Raw genomic sequence first — 20,809 nt, forward strand, 5'->3', positions numbered from 1 at the left:
TGCTCCCTCCAACCTCCCCTGGAAACCACTAATATACTTTATGTCTCTATAGAGATGCCTGTTGTGGACAAATGGAATACTACAATATACTAGTAAATGCAATTCAATAAATGGGACTCATATAATACATAGTGTTTTGTCTCTGGCTTCTTTAATTTAGCATAATGTTTTCTTTTTAAAAAAAATATATCTTATTGATTTTATACAGAGAGGAAGGGAGAGAGATAGAGAGTTAGAAACATCGATGAGAGAGTCATCGATTAGCTGCCTCTTGCACACCCCCTACTGGGGATATGCCCACAACCAAGGTACATGCTCTTAACCGGAATCGAACCCGGGACCTTTCAGTCCCCAAGCCGACGCTCTATCCATTGAGCCAAACCGGTTTCGGCAAATTTAGCATAATGTTTTCAAAGTTGATCCACATTGTAGTATGTGTAAGTAGTTTTTTAAAAATTGCTGAATATAATAATATTCTGTTGTATGGATATGCCACATTTTGATTATCCATGCATTTTTTGGTGGGCATTTGGGTTGTTTCCATTTTTTGGCTATTATGAATAAAGCTTCTATGAACGCCTGTGTATAGGTTTTTATATAGACACATGTTTTCTTTTCTGTTAGGTAAATAAGAGTGGAATTGCTGTCATAGTTTAAGTCTATGTCTAATTACAATAAAATGCTGAACCATTTTGTAATTTGGCTTGTAGCACTTTTCATTTCACACTATAAATGGATGAGAGCTACAGTCATTCTACATCTTCACCACCTCTTGTCCTTTTGATTATAGCAATTCTAGAGGATGTGTAGAGGCATCTCATTTTGATTTTAATTTGCATTTTCCTAATGACTAATGATGGTGAGCATCTTTACATATGTTTATTAACCATTTGTGTATCTTCTTTGGGAAAAATGTCTATTCAAATGTTTTGTCCACTTTAAAAATTGGATTGGTTCTCTTTTTATTGAATAGTAAGAGATATTCAAATATTCAGGATATGTCATTTATCAGATGTGCAGTTTGCTAATATTTTCTCCCAGCCTTGGCTTGTCTTTTTATTTTCTGAATAATGTGTCTTTTGAAATGTAAAATATTGAATTTTGATGGAGTTCAGTTTATCAATTTTTTAAATGCATTGTGGTTTTTGTTTTATAAACTTTGTCCAATTCAAGGTCACACAGAGTTCCTCTTTTTTAAAAAGAAATTTTATAGTTTTTATTATAAAGAAAAACTTGGGTAAAATACTAAAATGGATAGTTCTGAGCAGGAAGAGAATAAAATGTAAAAAGGTAAGGACATTGAAAGTGGAAGGTAAAAGGGTTTTAAATAAGAGTTCTATCTTCTTTCAAATTTTTGCTAGATCCAATCTCTGTATAAATGAGAAAATGTTTTAGCTCAATGAGAAAACTATTTCTGGTTGCTATAACAAAGATTTAGTATTAGCTTTATCTGAATAAAATTAATATGAGTTGGCAATGTTGCTTTTACCCAGAATTCAAATGTTTGCTATAATGTATATGAATATACGCTACCATAGAAATGCACGAAAGACATTCAAAGCCACACAAATAACACAGTCATTTCATGGACGCAAGCAAACAAAAGGGCTTGATAATAATTTGTCATTGGATGGAATGTTCAATGAAGGAAATCTGGACTTGAGATGTATATGAATGGATCATGACCATAAAATACAAGGAAGCATTGGGTATGACATGGAAACTAACCTTGGAGAAATATCACATCCTTGCTGCATAAAGGCACCCAAGGAAAACCAAAGACTGTTGAATATCCCAAATTCATTTGGAGGATCAGGAGGACTTTGTGGGTCACGAGGTTCTTCATTGTTGTCTTCCAAGTGCCATTCATAAGGGCTGAATCTGCTGACTAGGAAAAGAACTACACTGACACCAATGTAAGCAAAGACAATGCACATCCAGATTTCATAAGCCAAGGGATCCAGAAATGAGAATACTCCTGGTTTTGATTTCTGAGGCTTCTTTATCATGATGGAGATGCCCAGGCTCATAAATGGCTTTGAGAAATCGATGACTTCTTCACGGACCAGCGTTATAGTGAGTGGAGCAACAGCTATATCAGCCCTCTAGAAAAATAAAATTAAAAAAAGTTTAGAGACAGTATTTTCATCAGTCATTTGCCACTTAATATACCTTTTTGGTGTAAATATAAAGTCCTATATTACTACAAGCAATTGATTTGTAAGTGCTTTGGTTAGAAAAGTAGTAGCATTCAGTGGGTTCTAAAATACTTTATCTTGATGTTAAGAAAAGGACACTGGCTGTCCTTTTGTCCTGAGGCATATTGGCTTAGGGTAATTGATTCAGATTTTTTTTTTTCTATCTTGCAACTCATCTTCTATTCCCTAGTGACATATCACTGTTTACCAATTGTTTTCTTATTTTAATTTCCATGCTCTTATGTTTTATTTCCATCACTTGACTGGAAATTCTTTTTTATTTTCTAAATTTATCTTTATTGTTGAAAGTATTACAAATGTCCCCTCCATCCCCCCTCATTGACCCTCTCCACCCTGCTCCCACCTCCTTCTGAGGACTTCACTGCACCATTGTCTGTCCATGGGTTATGCATAAATTAATGTAAGTTATTTGGTTAATCTCTTCTCACCACCCATTTCCCTCTAAAATACACCAGTCTCTTGCATGCTTCAATGTCTTTACATCAATTTTCTTCATCAGTTTATTTTGTTCATTAGATTCCACATATAAGTGAGATCATGTGATACTTATCTTTCTTTGACTGGCTTATATGACTGGAAATTCTTGTGGGATGAGTATAATAGTCTATACTTGTTATACTGCAACCCACCCACCCCTGCCCCATCATGAGGTGTGACACAGGACTATAGTACTCAGGTCTATGGTACTTGAGTGTTTGCTATTATCCTTGAATTATTTTTGAAGAGCATGTTTGTTAAAACACTAGAGACCCTGTACACGAAATTCATGCATGGGGGGGGGGGGGTGTCCCTCAGGCCTGTGCCCTCTCACAATCTGGGACCCCTCAGGGGATGTCTGACTGCTGGGATCAGGCCTAAACCAGCAGTCAGACATCCCTGTCACAATCCGGGCCTGCTGGCTCCTAAACATTTACCTGCCTGCCTGCCTGATTGCCCCTAACTGCCTGATTGCCCCTAACCACCTCTTTCTTGCCCCGCCTGCTGCAGCTGCTGCCTCTGCCTCGGCCCTTGCTTCCATGGCTTCATCCAGAAGGTCATCTGGAAGGACGTCCAGAAGGTCATTTGCCTCTCTGGTCTAATTAGCATATTATGCTTTTATTATTATAGATAGGTTCTTTGGAGGCAGTGACTCAATCTTCTATTTCTGTATCTATCATTGCAACAGATCTTAGTAAAGAAACCATAAATGACTAAAATATGTTATTTATTATTAAAAATGATAAATGAAAACATGAAAGAATTCTGTGTGGGTAATAATAAGGGTAAAATAGTTATTAGAACACATATTACCCTATATCGTAAGCCATTATTTCTAATGATAAATATCAGTGTAGCACTCACATGTATTACATCAATAAAATAATGTGTTAGTAGTGCACTACATAATTACCTCAGGTAAAGGCAGGCAATGCTTTTATATTGATCCCATAAAAATAGGCACTAGGACTTTCTACACTTCTTTTGTCATCCATAATTATTTCTTTACAAAAGTAGTAGATTTTAGTCTGGAGCCAGGCATACCTAGAAAATGCTTACCTAGAAAAATGCATACCTAGAAAAATGCTTCTGATCAAGGAAAGGCTTTTGGATGGTATATCAGATATGAAGTGAAAACACCAATTTTGACGATCATCTATTCTATATTAAATAGAGTTATACCTCAATATCCCTACCAGTTGGGAGGTGGAGGGAGAATGATGAAATCTGAAAGAGAGTTTGTTTTCAAAGAAATGATGTTTTACTACCTTGAATTACTTATGTTGACTCAATCTGGTTAAGAAACACTCCTTAAATAATTTCATGAGTAATCCTATATAATAAAAAAGTAATATGCAAATTAACCATCGCTGCACTACACCCACAAGCCACGCCCATCAGCCAATCAGGAGCGAGTATGCAAATAAATACCACCAAGATGGCTGCTGCCACAAAGAGAGCAGGAGGGAGGCTTGGGTTTCCCCAGCAATGGAGGAAGCCAAGCTTTCTGCACACTCTGGCCAGCCCAGGCCTCCACTTAAGGCTACAAAGTTTTAATGATAGAAGATACATAAATTCAAACAGAAATGGCCGCAGCTATAGAGCTGGAAAGAGCAGGAGGATAGGGTTTCCCCTGACAATGGAGGAAGCCAAGCATCCCATTCACCCTGGACTGCCCAGTCCTCAGTTAGGGGTGACCAGGCCAGCAGAGGAAGGAAATTGGGGGCAAACAGGCTGGCAGGGGAGCAGTTAGGCATCAATCAGGCTGGCAGGGGAGTGGTTAGGGAGTGATCAGGTTGGCAGGCAGAAGCAGTTAGGGGCAATCAGGAAGGCAGGCCGGTGAGCAATTGGGAGCCAGCAGTCCTGGATTGTGAGAGGGATGTCTGACTGCCCTTTCACTCCCAATCCTGATGGGATAGGGCCTAAAAGGGCAGTCGGACATCCCTTAAAGGGTCCCAGATTGTAGAGGGTGCAGGTTGGGCTGAGGGACACCCCCCTCCTCCCGTGCACGAATTTCATGCACTGGGCCTCTAGTGTAGATAATAAGGAGCCAACTAATATTTATTTAGTACTTACTCAGTGTGAGGCACTGTGTTAAGTATCATATATGTATATATACACTAAGTGGCCAGATTATTATGATCTCTGAATGCATAATAATCTGGCCACTCAGTATATATATATTAGAAGCATGAATTTGTGCATAGGTGGGGTTCCGCCAGCCTGGTCAGGGGGAGGTTATATGGGTGATTGGCTGGCTTGCCTGCTGGTTGAACTCCTGGCTGCATATTAGCCTTTTATTATAATAGGATATACTCTGAGTTGCCAGATTACTATGCATTCAGAGATCATAATAATTTGGCCACTCAGTGTTTATACTTGGTTACCAAATTCAAAGACCTTCCTTCAGATATCAACAGTTCACGTGACACTACCAGCCTTTTGCACTATATGGGCATACTTTGGAGATATTGTGGGTTCAATTCCAGACCGCTCTACTAAAGAAAGTATCATAGTAAAAGGAGTAATATTATTTTTGCTGGTAGAGGGTCTTGCCTTCAATTTGTAAAAAAAAAAAAAAAAAAAAAAAAAAAAAAAAAAAAAAAAAAATGCACTAAAGTGAAGCACAATAAAAATTGGTATGTCTGTATTTACTCTTCCGGTGGCTCTTTGATCCTGAAGATCAAGGACAGTGGGTTCTCCTCCTATCTCTCTGAATGTTCCTTCTCTGGTTTTTCTTTTTAGTCCTGCTCTCTCAAAGGAGGTGTACCTTTGTACCCCCAGATTCTACTCACATGGTCTGGCTTAGAAGATAATTGATTTGCGGAATAAGCAAGACCCTTTAAGGTTTTGTCCTTCACTTACTCTACCCAGTGTTTTTATGTACAGCTTCAACTCTCCCCTCATTGAAGCTTATTTCCTGAATGAATCACTAGGTGACATTTCTAACTGGAGAGGAGCCAAAGGCAAATTTTATCTATTTTACCCCTTGCCTGGGGCCAGACCTTGTTGTAGAAACAAAAGCTACTGAGAAGAATGAAATTGGCCAGAAAACTAGTGGGGTTTTTGGGCAAAGGTAGTCTGAATCAGCTGGAAAGAGCTTTGTCATGCCAAGATAATACACAGAGGAAGCCACATTCTGTCTTTGCCAACATATTTCTGTCTCCTGCTTAGAATATGAAAATACCCTGCTAGTTTCATTTACCATTTGATGTCATTTGAATTTAGTTACTTAATTTAACTAGTTTTTGATCTTTCAAGTCTAAATAATTGATAGTTCTAAGAGAAATGGCCATTTATTTGTTTTGAAAGGAAGAAATAAGGGACATTTGTGTGATAAAATCATTTTGGACTGAATTTAGGGGAATTAGGCACTTTTTAAAACAGGTGAAGAAAGGAGTTTGAGAATCTTGACACCTTTTAAGAGAAAAACAAAACAAAACAAAACAAAACAAAACACCTAACTTAGTAACTGAAACACCTACCAGATGATAAGCACAGTTAAATGCTAACAACAGGTGGCCAAATAGACAAAGTGAGACTTCTCATCTGGTTCCGAGGCACAGGTAATAGAAGAACAGATTATTAAAGGAAGCCATTCCTAGTTTGAAGCACGTTTGACATAATACAACAGGAAAAACCTGCTTCCCTCAAGCACTTGCCTTTTCCCCTCAGCTTAACTTTTCTACCTTTTCTGAATTGTTTCTTTCTAAGTGAGAGGGCAGGGCGGGGTAAGAGGGCAGGCGGGGCGAGAGGGCAGGCGGGGTGAGAGGGCAGGGCGGGGTGAGAGAGCAGGGTGGGGCGGGTCCAGCTCCGGGTAAATGGACCCTAGGCCTAACCCAACCAATCAGGTCAGCCAAGGTAGCGGCACCACCCTCCCTATAAAACCCATTGATATGTTAAGTTCTTACTCTTTCTCACCATGCCCTTGTTGGTGTAAGTGGGACTGAGCTCAGACTAGTCCGAAATAAATATAGGCTTTCTGCAATTGCATAGGATTCGGCTCCCTGGTAGTCTTTGGGGTTTATGACACTTGGGCATTACACTAAGGAGCTTTTTCAAAGAAGGTGGAGTTTCTTTTTTTGGATGGTACTCCCTCAATAAAAAACAGCATTAAATCTGTGCTCAATTAAACCTCACTGATGTGGACCTGGCTCCAAATGTTGAATTTCCATGCTGAACCTTAAAAACGACCCATTACATGTTGGTTGGGTACTAGACTTATTGGGTGATCATTTCATAAGTTATGTAAATGTTTAATCACTACATTGTACTCTTTAAACTAATATAATATTTTATGTCAATTGTAATATAAAAATACAATTACAGACAAAAAACAAACAAGTAAAGGAAAAACAAAAATCAGGTGGAAGAAGGCTAAACCAATAGAAGGGGAGGAAGATACTGTTCAAGCCTCAATGACATCCAGCTCTGTAGGGGACTTGGCAACCCCTTCCACCTCTTGTATGCTTAGTGAGACAACAGTAGCAGAACTGTCACATCAGCTCATAGCTAGCCTTGGAGAAGCCCTTGCCCTCTGCCACCATTATCCCCTCCTTCATATGAAAAGGAAGTTCTGATAGTTGATTATTTCAGAGCTCAGGATCTACTTGGCATAATATCTGTGGAGAAATCCATACAATTATTAAGAAAATGGTGAGAGCAGATAACTAACTAGTGTCAGAAAATATCCATTTTACTCTCCTGGGACTGCCATAGCATGCAGATGAGGGAGAAGGTCACTGTCAAGGCAAGTTAAAGTTTAGGAGGCCAACTTTGATGGAAAAGTGAAAAAAAGCAATTCCCAAATTCCTTTCCTGGTCTCTGCTCCTTAAGAAAGTCAGTTATGGCTGGGAGAGAGTGTAATTATCCATGGGGCTAGAAGTAGGAGAACTTCTGACTCAGTAGTGAAGTGCTTTCTTGTGGTATACGGAAGCAGTTTTGTGGTCCTTTGTCCTCAAGGCTTTGTCTGTGCTAGCAATAGGCAGGCAATTTTCTGAAATGTAGGTGGGAAAGTAGGAGGTATGAGGGTATTTCAGGTTATGGACAAAACTCAGCAAATGGAAAAGCTCAGGGTAAGAGTTTGCTAATGCTTTTGCTTACATCTTGACTGCTTAAAGGATTTTAATCAAGCAGCTTAAGAGTGGCTGTGTGGGCTCAGTAAACACACCAAATTAGGTTTGATTTTTCCATGTGCCAGTGGCAAAACAGAAGAAACTGCATCATTGGAGGGGATTTAGCCTGAGGGAGTTTATAATCTTTTCATAGGTGGGTTGCCAAAGTTGCAAATTTTATAAAACTTGAAACAACAAACTCAAGCGTATGGGGATGATGCACTTAAGAGTCTGACAGGTTTGAGACAGAAATGGCAGTTTTATTGTCATTCACTTTTTTTTTTTTAGGCGGAAGGCTTTATTTGTAGCTTAAAAGTAGTTTCACCTGATTATCTGATACAAATCTTGGAACCCACCTGGAGACCTACGCATGAGCAGGAGCTTGTCAGCCACCATTTTAAAGCACTTTTTGAAAAGCAAAGAGAATGGGAGAAAGAGTTAGATAATGTACTGGGGTGTAATGCATAAGAAGATATTACGTTATCTGAAAGAAGAATTAGACATGACCAGTCTTTTCCCTATATCAAACAGGAAGTTCTAGTGGCCTTTGGCAGATATTTCCTTTGAAAATTTTAAGTGCGTTGGAAAAGGAGTGGTGCAGAATCAAATTAGACAATAGGAATATAATTGCTGCATGTTGGGGGACAGGATGTAAACTGCTTTATTGGCTGTACTATATGGGATTTTACTGTCAGCAATTGTTAAGATCTGGAGAAAGGAATGTGGTCTATTTAAATCTGTGCAATAACAAGCAGTGTCACAACAGGATATCCTCATTTCTTTATTCAGAACAGATGTCCCAGTCTGGATCTATTGGTTAGGAAGTGTCCCTGGATCAGAGTAAAGACCTTGTGAGAGTAAATTTGGTTGGAAATATTTCCCCATTCTCTCTGCTCAGAGTGGCAGACTTCCATGTGACATTAATGCTCCTTCCTGGAGTTCATATGCATCATTTGAAAGAAAGAGGCACTTTTATCAAACCATCAGCCCTTCTGCCAAAGCCTAGTGTAATCACCTGAAGAATAAAGGAGAAGATTTGTCATCTGTTACTGCACCTTTGCTTCTCTGCCTTTTAGCTGGAAGGACAGATCGACTTTCTGTCTTTCTTAATGGAAAATGAATCTATCTTAGGATAGTGACAACTTAAGAGATAATTTCTTCTAGGTAGAGAAATGTCAGTGTGAATAATATCTATAAAATTGCCATTTGTCCTGGGAGTGTGAAAGAGTCTGAGGATGCCCAAGGGATGTGATCTGGAATCAACTGTTCCCAATCCCATTTTCATCCCCAAGTGCTCTGCTATATTCTAAGCCAGAGGTACCAATCTGGACAGTAGTTTGTGTGGCTTTTATCAAGGCAACAAACTGCCCCCTCCACCCCCTGCCTTTATCCTTAGTTCTAAGTTCTGGAAACATAAGGAACATGACAGGTGCTCACTGGGAGGTGTCTTTTTGTAAATTAGACCTCAATTTTCTTCCAGCCCTTTCCCCAACTCTCTTTTTGTGTTAGATGATATCTATTCTCAAAGGGCAGAGAACTCCCAGTTGTCTTCATTGGGTTTTCAAATATTTCAGTGATAACTAAAGATGTATATTGTCCTGGAGGCTACAGATAAGTAGCATGGGGATCTTGGCTGAAAAAATCTTATAATCCAACTAGATTGTAAATCCCTTGAAGGCAGGTGGAGATACTATATCTGATATAAAACCAATCTTCCCATAGTTTCACAAGCTTAGTAAACTGGACCAGGTGTCATGAAACCTGAATTATATGGTCCAGGTTCTGCCAAGATGTGTGATTTTTTTTTTTTTTACCTTATCACTATCCCTGGCACTTTTCCTGTCATTCCTCTCATACATCAGGTCATAGTTTCTTGGTTTACTCAATTGGAAGTTCTAATGCCCAGTCCTAGCTAGTTCTCATATTTATCTGTAAAGTGAATGAAAAGGTAGGCTAAAGGATGCCTAAGAACAATGCTAGCAGCAGAACATTTTCAAACATACTTTCAAAACACATGCTATTTGGGAGCCATAAAAACTTGTGGTTCTGTAAGTCATTTGAGCTGGAGACAATTACCATGTCACAATGTTATAGACATTCAGCTCAAAATCAAAACTGTTAAATGCAGGTGGACAGTTTCAAGTCTATAATGTTCTGAAGAGCTTACACAATGGGCACATTGTGTCCTACTGACATTTGTTACAAAAATAGACTTTAGTGAATATAAATCTTGACTTGATTTTCCTTAAAGGGGAAAAAAAGACCATTTAGAAATCTTAGGTAAAGAGGCTGAATGGATTATTTCTTCTTTACTAAACTTAATTCATTTTGACTCTTGATACTTATCGCAGAAATCTCTTGCAATGCTTTTTTCTTCCATTTTCATTTTTAAAAAATCTGATCTGTTTTATATACTTAAAGTATAAAAGAAAATGCCCTAAGATAAAGCAGTGCCTATCTGTGAAGTTTTCATGTTCATTGTAAGAAATAGTTCCATGTTCTTTGTCCTTTTGCTTATTAAGCAGTTAGGGAAGTCACTGGGGATTTTCTGCCCTTCTTTTTCTTAAGTGGCTTGCAAGCCACAAAAGGAGACAGGTCTGTCAGAAACAAATGCCTGTGTTTTAACTTTTCTCCATTTCTCCCAATGGTAGAGAAGTTGAATACTCCCTCATGCTTAAAGATTAAAACTTCTAAATGAAGATGAAGACACATTTAGCTTATGAGATCATCATCTTCTCTAACAGAGAGCTCTCACTCTAAACTTGACAAAACATCAATTTTTTTTTATAGCCACAGGCTTTAGAGGAAAGTAAAATTTGGCACTCCACTTAAATGGATTGATTTGTTGTCAGTTCCCTGGAATAACCCTGTGTTATAATCCCAGAAAGCATCAGAAACTTGGTCATGGGAGAGAAGAGATCATTTCTATAAGCACTTTTCTTAGCTATATTGCTTTTGTCTTCAGTAGAAAGAATTGGAAGGAAAAGATGGGAAGATTTCTCCAGGGGAATTTTAACCTATTCAGCAGTAGAGAGATAGATTACTAAACAAATAAGGAACTCTCTAATTCTCAAGCTCCCTCATACATACACAAATTGGAAAGAGGAATGTGGAGATTAAGTGAGTTCAGTGCAGAGGACATGCCAGAAGAGAGATCAAAATCCAGTGAGAAAGCTGGTCTTTGTCTGAACAGTGTCAGGAAATCTGCCTTGATCTACATCACTATGTCTAATGTCCCACTCAATGCCAGAAGGGCACTGAGCTATTTACAGAGAGTGGCAGGTTTTCTTTTGAGACACTAGAGAGCTCTGTCTATTGAATCATGATGGGCTGGGAGAGTTCATGTCAGTTCTACTCTGGCCCAGCAGAAACTGACACTATAACTTCATTGCCATGCTTCTGTGGCCAAACACTCTTCTCAGAATGGCTAAGGCACCAAAAGCTTTTGCAGTAAATATCAACTATCTTTTAGGGTCTGAAACAACACGTTGGCAGTAGAGGGCAATGGTTGAAGAACAACTTCATAATCAGAGACCTGGGTTCAAATCATTGGGTCACTACAAGCTCATACCATGAACTCAATTTAATGAATACTGGCTGGGGATTACTGCATTCCAGGCATTTATTTATTAGAGCAAAAAGTGAGTAAGAGCACTGAAGAGCTGTGAGCAATACAGGACCTTTTGGACCCTGAGTGTTTGGAAAAAGAGGGACAGGGAAGAGAAGACTTGATCACCAACTTGTAAAATAAGAGCTTAAAGCTTGTTCTTAATGTCAAGACCATTCAGAGCTTCTCAGAGTCCTTGGAAAGTATGACAGGTATTATGTCCCTTGTTCAATTCTCTCTCTCTGGCATTAGAAGTTCTTCTCTTTTCTATAACTGGGTTCACTTGAATCTCATCTACAACTCAGCCCTGCCCCAGTTTCCAGGACTAAGCTTGAACCAAGACAGGAGATAATTGGCTTCAGCTCCATAGCTGGGGGCTAAGGTTCAAACTGCTTTGCTGCTTGTCTGACTGGAGGATAGTGCCCTAATTTTTACACTTTAGGTCCAGTCTCATTTTAAGACTTAATTCCCTTTCTGTGCCCTTATTTTTAGAAATTAGCTTCTGCCTTCATTTTTGTTCCAGAGGACCTGTTCCAAAAACTTATTAATGACCCAAGCTCTATATTATAATTGAAAAGCTACACCATATTCTTGCTGATTTCCATATTCAAGCATTAGAGTCCTTATCCTGAACTTTCAGTCCAATAGGTAACCTGGATGTTTGCTTCTTTTAAAAAATATATTTTTATTGATTACAGAGAGGAAGGGAGAGAGAGAAACATAAATGATGACAATCATTTATTGGCTGCCTCCTGCATGCTCCACACTAGGAATCAAGCCACAACCCGGGAATTGAACCATGACCTCTTGGTTCATAGATAATGTTCAAACACTGAGCCACGCCATCCAGGCAACATTTGCTCTTAAAAAAAACACAACAACTTTATTGTCTAGAATATTACAATTGTTTCTCCTCCCTCACCCCATAGCTCCCCTCCACCCGGTCCCCACCCCACCCTCTGCCCTTATCCACCCCCAACCCCCGCTGTCCTCATCCATAGGTGTATGATTTTTGTCCAGTCTCTTCCCATACCCCCCACTCAGACACCCCTTTCCCCCTGAGAATTATCAACCCCCTCTCATTTTATGCCCCTGATTCTATTATGTTCACCAGTTTATTCTGTTACTCAGACTTTTAATTCACTTGATTTTTAGATTCACTTGTTGATAGATACATATTTGTTGATCATAATTTTTATCTTTACTTTCTTCTTCTTTTTCCTCTTTTTAAAGAACACCTTTTAGCATTTCATATAATACTGGTTTGGTGGTGATGAAATCCTTTAGCTTTTTCTTATCTGTGAAGCTCTTTATTTGCCCTTCAATTCTGAATGATAACTTGCTGGGTAGAGTAATCTTGGTTGTAGGTTCTTGCTATTCATCACTTTGAATATTTCTTGCCACTCCCTTCTGGCCTGCATAGTTTCTGTTGAGAAATCAGCTGATAATCATATGGGTGCTCCCTTGTAGGTAACTGTTTTTCTCTTGCTGCTTGTAAGATTCTCTCTTTATCTTTTGCTCTTGGCATTTTAATTATGATGTGTCTTGGTGTGGTCCTCTTTGGGTTCCTTTTGTTTGGGGTTCTCAGTGCTTCCTGTACTTGTAAGTCTATTTCTTTCACCAGCTGGGGGAATTTTTTGGTCATTATTTCTTTAAATAGGTTTTCAGTGTCTTGCTCTCTCTCTTCTTCTGGCACCCCATAATTCTGATGTTGGTACGCTTAAAGTTGTCCCAGAGGCTTCTTACACTATCTTCAACTTTCTGGATTCTCTTCTCTTCTTGCTTCTCCAGAGGAGTGTCCTTTGCCTCTTTGTATTCCAAATATTTGACTTGATTCTTGCATTCCTGTAGTCTGCTGTTGGGTCTCTATATAATATTTTTTATTTCAGTCAGTGTATGTTTAATTTTTAGTTGGTCCTTTTCCATATCCTTGAGGGTCTCGCTAAATTTATTGGCCTTTTCTAGGAAATTCTTGAAAAACCTTATAACTGGTTTTGAACTCTATGTCCAGTCATTTGTTCTCCTCCATTTTTTCTTTTGTGATCTATTTTCTTGCCTCCTCACTTTCGTTGCTTCCCTGAGTTGGTAGGGTAGCTTTGTTTGCTGGGTGTCCTATATGGTTCAATGGGTCAGCCTCCCAGTTACCTGATGTGGACACTCTTGGTGCACCCCTTTGAGGACTGTGTGTACAGCCTTGTTGTAGTTAAGTCTTGATTTTTGTTGGTGTCACTGAGAGGAATTGACCTCCAGACTAATTGGCTATGAGGACCTGCTGTGTCTATAATGGAAGAATTGCTGTGCTGGAGACGTATTTATAGGGCAGGAGTTGTTCCAGTAGGGCTTTGGTGTTCACTGAGTCTGCCTCTTGAATGTGTCCCTTATGAGAATAGTTGATACACTGGTTTCTGAATCTCCAATGGGGTGCAGGTCAGCTACTGTCTGAGGCCACCCAGCAGGAGCTATAGCAAGAACTACAGTTTTCTCCTCTTTGCTAGGGACTTGGCGGTTTTGGTGCAGTCTGACTGGGGCTGCAGTTTATTTCGTTAAGTTGCCACAGTGCAGGCCAGGCAGGTTTGTAGAATATGCGGGGCGGGGCCTCAGGGTGGGGCAGGGTCTCAGGGCAGAGGGGGATTTCAGGATGTCACTAGGCTGGGGCATGGCAAACAGCAATGGCTCCCATCAGCCGTCTCTGCCTTTCCAAGTTTCCAAGTCCCCACGTCCCTGTGCTCCAGTGCAGTAAACAATGATTGCTGCATGCACCTCTGCAAAAAAGTCACCCTCACTTTGGGACTCAATGGCCAACATACCAGCTTCTCCCCATAGGCATCTGGGCCCCCGCGTGTCCCCAGAAACTGGATTTCAAAGTGATCGGGAGCTTGTTTCCCTTCAGGTTGAAAAAAAGCTGTGCGCCCAATCACCTGCAACCAGTCCGATTCATGTGCTTCTGTACCTCAGCTTTTCAGCGCTTGTGTTCCTTTCTCTGTCCTTCTAGTTGTAAGACTTTTGTTCAGCCAGCTTTCCTGTGGTTCTGGGTGATAGACGTTTTGTCTTTTAGTTGTAGTTTTAAAATTGTTGTGCGAAGCGACAGATTAGTTTACCTTTGACTCCATCTCCCCCCCCCCCCCACAATTGCCCTTGACAGCTATTTCTCAGTATATTCACCCTCTAGACTCCTCTCTGCTCCCCTAACCCCATGGTTGGCAAACTGCAGCTCGTGAGCCACATGAGGCTCTTTGGCCCCTTGAGTGTGGCTCTTCCACAAAATACCACAGCCTGGGTGAGTCTATTTTGAAGAAGTGGCGTTAGAAGTTTAAGTTTAAAAAATTTGGTTCTCAAAAGAAATTTCAATCGTTGTACTGTTGATATTTGGCTCTGTTGACTAATGATTTTGCCAACCACTGCCCTAACCGATTATCTAGACAGAGACTGGTCATTGCAAATAATCCTTTCTTGTTAAATTAATCCTTTTCTGCCACAACCTGCACTTGAGTTAGTTTTCCAGTTACTGGTTCATCCAGTGGGGTGTTATGACCAGTTCTACTTTTCTCCATCTGCTACACTAGGCAGCCCAAGATCTAATATTCCTAATCGGAGGCCAAAATCTTTTCAAGCAAAGCCACAGAGGAGCCCTAAAGACACTGCTGTACTCTTTTAAAAGCCCCAATTATTAGTATAATTCTTTTGTACTTGGCCCATGGGCAAGTCCTTGGCAGAACCATTCTGTTCATTCATTAATTTAACAAGTATTTGTTGAACTTACATCATGTGCTAAGGATCATCTAGGTGGGGCAGCTGAACTTGTAAATAGATCATTATAATACAAGTTCAGAAAGTACTCTAAGGAAGGAAAAAGCAGGGGCACCTAACCTGACTGCAGGTGGGTAAATGGGATTAGGGAAAGCTTCCTTAAAGAGTTGATACCTCTAAGTTCTGGAGGACTGGTAGATGATGTTTGCTGGTTAAGACAAAGATACCATACTTCCAGGAATGCTCTAAGTGAGAGCTGGGCACTTTCAGGGAACAACAAATACTTTAGTAGATGGGACATTGAGTGTGAGTGGGAAAGAGTACAAGATGAAACTAGAGAGATAAGCAGGTGCCAGATTATAAAGTGCCTTATTTGCTATGCTAAGGAATTTGAATTTTATCCTGATTTTTAAAGTGGGAAATTATAATAATGCGGAGAACTGATTTGCCAGGATAAAAGCAGAGGCAGGCTCTCACTCATTTATGAAATATAATGAACAACATAAACTGATGAACAAAAATAGATCCAGAGACAGAGAAGCATCGATCAGAGGGAAGATAGGGGAGGGTGGGGGTAAGGGGAAGAGATCAACCTAAGGACTTGTATGCATGCATATAAGCCTAATCAATGGACACAGACAACAGGGGTGGTGGTGAAGGCATGAGTGGGGGAGGGTTGGGGGAATAATGGGGGGATATGGACACATATGTAATACCTTAATCAATAAAGAAGTTTAAAAAATAAAAGATAACAACAACAACAACAACAACAACAAAAAGAGCAGAGCCAGGGAAACCAGTTAAATGAACAACAAATGGTAAGAATCTTAACTAAGTTGATGATGATGCGAATGAAGAGTGTGTCTAGATTTGAGAGACATACCTAAGAGTAGAATTTATAGGATACAGTGATTGAATAAATATGAGAGGAACAAGGAGAAAAGAAATCAGGTTGCTTAGGCAACTACGTGGGTAGTGATTCTGTTGCCTGAGACAGGGAACACAGAAGGAACAGATTTTCAATAGAGGGCAGACTGTACTTAATGTTGCCAGATAGATTTTCCCAATTCTACTTTCCTTTTAGTAATATAATCCTGTTGCCCAAAGGATACTATTGATAAGCTCCTTTTACAGAATTCAACTGTAGAAAACCATTTTTTTTCAGACCATATGAAAACTATACAATTGCATAAGTATTGCACTTGAGAATTAAATCCTCTATCTTTGTTAATTGGAAAGCATAGAAGTAAATTAAAATAGAGTTGAAAAGAACTTACCCCATAGACAAGTTCCCCAACCATGCCGTTCCATATTTTAGTCTCCGGATCCCTTGCACCATATTTCCCGTCGGCGACAATGGATAATTTGTATTTGATCCTTACATGTTTGGCTATTTCATAAGCTAAGTCTACACAATAGCCTTCATATCGCTCATTTCCTTCCAATTGCTCATGGTTCTTCTTATACATTACATATGGTGATTCCTTTGGGACCAGAAAGGAGATCAAATAATCTTATACATTTTTCTGAGAGAAGATAAATGTAACCACGAAACTGCCCCTCCCCACCATGGTTATTGCACTTTGGTATGTAAAAAAGAGCCTTTAAATAAGCAGAAGGCATAAATAAGCCTATTTATTGGGCTACATATTTCTTGGAATCCATAACTCATGATTTAAGGAAGTAGAGAAAGATTTAGATTATTTTTGAGAGTTCCAAAGAGAGACCAGTTTCTACTTGTAAAGTCTTTGATTTACTTAAACTGGGCAGAGTATTTTCCTTAGTTACATGAAGATGAACTGCTTTTGTCTTCTTGGGATCTACCAGGTATGAACCATAGACAGCCCAGGGGTCAGGGTCTGTGGTTTATTCATTTTTATATCCTCAGAGTCTGATATAGTACCTAGAACTAAGTAAGAATTTGATATGTATGTTTAAATGAAAGGTTAACTCCAGGCAAATCTCTATTCAATTAATCACAATTTTAGACCTACTGGCATACTTGTTTTGAACTCAGGTTCATACTTTAGTCAGCAGTAAAACACATAAGCTTTTAGAAACATATTTTAAAACTAAATGAGAATACTATTTCTCCTTTAAATAGTACTTTGAACTATTCAGAAAAGCTTTATATGGTGAATATTGCCTTGAAATGGTCTTATGACAGAGGCAGGAGATTATTATATTCATTCAATAAATTTAAAAAAGCACAACCTGAGGCTCAGAGAAGTTATGAAATATAGGTAAGCTCAAGTTTATAGTTTACCAGTAGTAGACTGGACCTAATATAAGAACCATAATCTAGTTTCCTCTACACAATGCTGTTTCCCCCACAATGAAGAATTAGATTTCAAGTCCAGATGAAGCATTAGACCTTTAATGGAAGGAGCAGGTAAAGAGGAGAATAATATCTTAAATTCTCATTATTTTAATTTTAAACATGACATTCAGTTCATAATAATGTCAGGATACTTTGAAAGATTCCTAATATGACATGTTGGAATTTTTCACTGCTTGAACTTGAGGTGTTTCCTACTGGTTGAATTATGCTTTTCAGAAAGCAGAAGTCTTTTTTTTAAATTCTTTATTGATTATGGTATCACATAATTGTCTTCATCCCCCCATTCCCATCCCAAACCCCTCCCCATGTATGCCCACCCCCTGTTGTCCATGACCACTGGTTAGGCATATATGCATGCACACAAATCATTTGGTTGATCTCTCCCCTTTGCCCCCACCGTCCCCTACCTTCCCTCTGAGGTTTGACAGTCTGTACGCTGCTTAGAAGTCTTGATGTATAGAAAGTTCACCTACTATCTGTCCATACTTACCAGAATGGTAGTCACCACTATGGTCCGGTTCTCTGAGGATGCACTGTCATTACTGATTTGCTGATCTGAGAAAGGCACAAACCTTTCATACTCATTCCAGTAGCCAGCCTAGAAAGAACAGACATTTGATCTGGTTGCCCACTTTTCACTCAAAAAGCACGTGAAATTGAAGTGCTATTGTGGAGTGAAAAAAAAATTAGTTGCTTTGATACCATTGTGATTAGCTAGTTACTAATAACTAGAAGCCTGGTGCATGAAAATTTATGCACTGGAAAGGGGGTCCCTCAGCCTGTCTGCCCCCTATCACAGTCCGGGAGCCCTCAGGAGTGGGAGGCAACCCGGTGATCAGGGGAAGGCGATGCCCCCATCACACCTCTGTTGCTGCCACTACTGGCAGCACAAGCCTAGGTTACCTGAGCCTCAGGTGGCCCTGGGCAGCTGGGCAGCTGATATCTGAGGCTTGCCTGTGCCTTGGGCTGGCCCTAGGCAGCTGGGCAGCCGACATAAGAGGCTTGCCTGCACCTTGGGCCAGCCCTGGGTGCTGGGGAACTGAGGATTGGTTCGGCTGCATCATGTGCCTCCCCCCTCTCCCCCCCCAAGCTGGGCTGAAAGTACTGGAAAACTCTTGTGGGGCTGAGGGGACTGGGCACTGCCATCTTGTGGCTATGGGAACTACCATCTTTGTGATGGCATGATAGTCAATTTGCACATTCTTTATTTATTAGATAAGATAGGAAAGGAGCAAAAGGGACATGTGGGCAGCTTCACCAGGAAACTGCAATTCCACACTCCCCTGGGAACCACCAACCCATTCCTTGAGGCTTACTGGGAGAAGGGACTGGACAAAGGGAAAGACGGGCACATGCACAGTGAAGTTGAGGTGCCATAAAAAGATACCATTGGAGACAGAAATCATTATCCAGAATAGGCAGGGCACTTCAAGCCCATGAAAATATGGGGATACATTATCCCCTAAACAATTGACTCTCTTGCACTTGCTGGTATGACCCAGGGCCATGTGGACCTCACACACAGTGGACTAATGAACTGCTGTGAGAAATACAAGCTAAGTTAGCCTGATGCTGGACTGGACACTGCTCCAATATGGAAAGAAAACTTTGGACACTGGCTCAGATTCTAACTCTGCTAAAGCCCCAGCTACACTTCTTCCTTGGTGTGACAATGGGAAATGGGGTATTTGTAACTCAAGGGTTTAATTCCATAGAAATAAAGTTTTCTATAATACCACTTCCTCCCATGTGAGTCTCAGAAAATTATTTTTCTCAGGATATGGGAAAAAAATCCCCCCCCACAAGCAACTGGTGGGGACAAAGAACGTTCCCACTGGTAACAGATTTTGTCCTGTCTTTCACACTCACCAAAACCCCAACCCCAACACACACACACACACACACACACACACACACACACAGTGCTGTTCCTTCATCCTGGGGGTTTCTGTGCCCACATCACCATTACTGGCATTTTGTAAAATAATTTATCCCATGTAGGATGATAAGCCTTTTCTTCTTTAAACTCATATAGCAGAAAAATACTTTGCTTTGAGCTGTAGGAAACCTGGGATATGGGGGCAGGAAACCAGTGAGTATACTGTAGAAATGACACAGATATTTTATGTTATGAGGTTTTATCAGATGGTTACTAAATCTCTACTTAATACCCAACTCAACTATTAGTGTGATAGAAGCAAAGTTGTCATTATAACATTTAGCTCTAGAGAAAGGTTCTTTGTTCAAGTCCTTTTGTGGGTAAGTTGACAAAGCAAAGCGATAACTACTTTCCAGTTCTTTTGCTAAAACTGTATGTAACGTTGGCAGCCTCTGTTCAACTAAAAACATTCTGTAAAATATGTGACTCCTTTCCTTTATTGTAGAAAGCTGTTAATAACACTTGAGTCTAACAGAACCAGACTCGGAAGGAAATACTCTTTTTAAACTGTGTAGTTGGAACACTGTTTACAAGACAACTCTATCATATCTACACTCTTCACTGAATAGAAAGGCAGAAATGATATGTGGGAATTTGCTCTTTGTATGTTTTCTAAGACCTGTTTTCTTGCATCTGGGTACTGTCACTTTTCAAAAAGACTTTTTCTTTGCGTATGGGTTTTGGTTACTTACTTTTCGAGAGCCAGTGACTTTCATTTCATACACATCGATAGTATAATTTGTTCTACGTCCATAAGTGTCAAATTGGATGTTTCCAGTCATTCCCTGTACTTGCACCTGGTAGAAAAAAAATATAAAACTTTAAAAGAGCACCACATTATTGCCTTCTAGGTCCCTGGGATGAGGTCTGCTGATAGATCTTGGAGTCTTGGAGAACTTTTATATTGAATCATTGAGCTATTTATCCACCAGATCATGTCTAGACAGATCTTCATTTTCTCCCCAGTATTTGCTAGGTATACCTTGTAATTATGGAGCTTTGAGTAGGTGTGATAGGCAGTTACCTAGATGATATAGTGAGGGCCCTACCACTACTTTTTCAGGGGCCTGAAATTTCCATTTGTCTCTTCTTAAAGGATTAGCCTGAAGAGTAATCCTAATAAGGGTAATGCATTTTTCTAAACTGTAAGTTCCTTTGGGGCTATGGCTTATCTTAGTATTCCCAATATCTGAACATAAATGGCTTCAGGAGCTCTGGAGCTCCTGTATTCATATCCTAGCTTCATCACTTACTAACTGTATGACCTTGGGTATATTCCTTAATACATATTTATTTCAACATCCTAGTCTGTAAAATCCTAGAAGTACCTATATTTTTGAGTTGAGGAGGATTAAATTAGTTATA

The 20,809-nt window shown here is 39.8% G+C and overlaps 1 protein-coding gene across 6 annotated transcripts in view; it reads right to left on the reverse strand.

Moving 5' to 3' along the window:
- The window catches only part of GRIA3 (glutamate ionotropic receptor AMPA type subunit 3), a 332,083-nt gene that overhangs the window by 72,013 nt on the left and 239,261 nt on the right, over positions 1–20,809 (reverse strand). For all 6 annotated transcript variants that reach the window (XR_014793766.1, XR_014793767.1, XR_014793768.1 and 3 more), the window contains exons 8-11: positions 20,137–20,241; positions 17,996–18,103; positions 16,442–16,648; positions 1,729–2,105 (exon numbers count right to left, since the gene is read on the reverse strand). Coding sequence is in view for 3 of the 6 variants with exons in the window: in XM_084870792.1 (XP_084726918.1) it covers positions 1,729–2,105; positions 16,442–16,648; positions 17,996–18,103; positions 20,137–20,241 (797 nt within the window). In the remaining 3 variants the exon portion in view is untranslated. The remainder of the gene's footprint in view (positions 1–1,728; positions 2,106–16,441; positions 16,649–17,995; positions 18,104–20,136; positions 20,242–20,809) is intronic.

The sequence above is a fragment of the Pipistrellus hanaki genome (assembly GCF_964339955.1).
Source record: "Pipistrellus hanaki genome assembly, chromosome: X".
NCBI classification, from domain to species: Eukaryota; Metazoa; Chordata; class Mammalia; order Chiroptera; family Vespertilionidae; genus Pipistrellus; species Pipistrellus hanaki.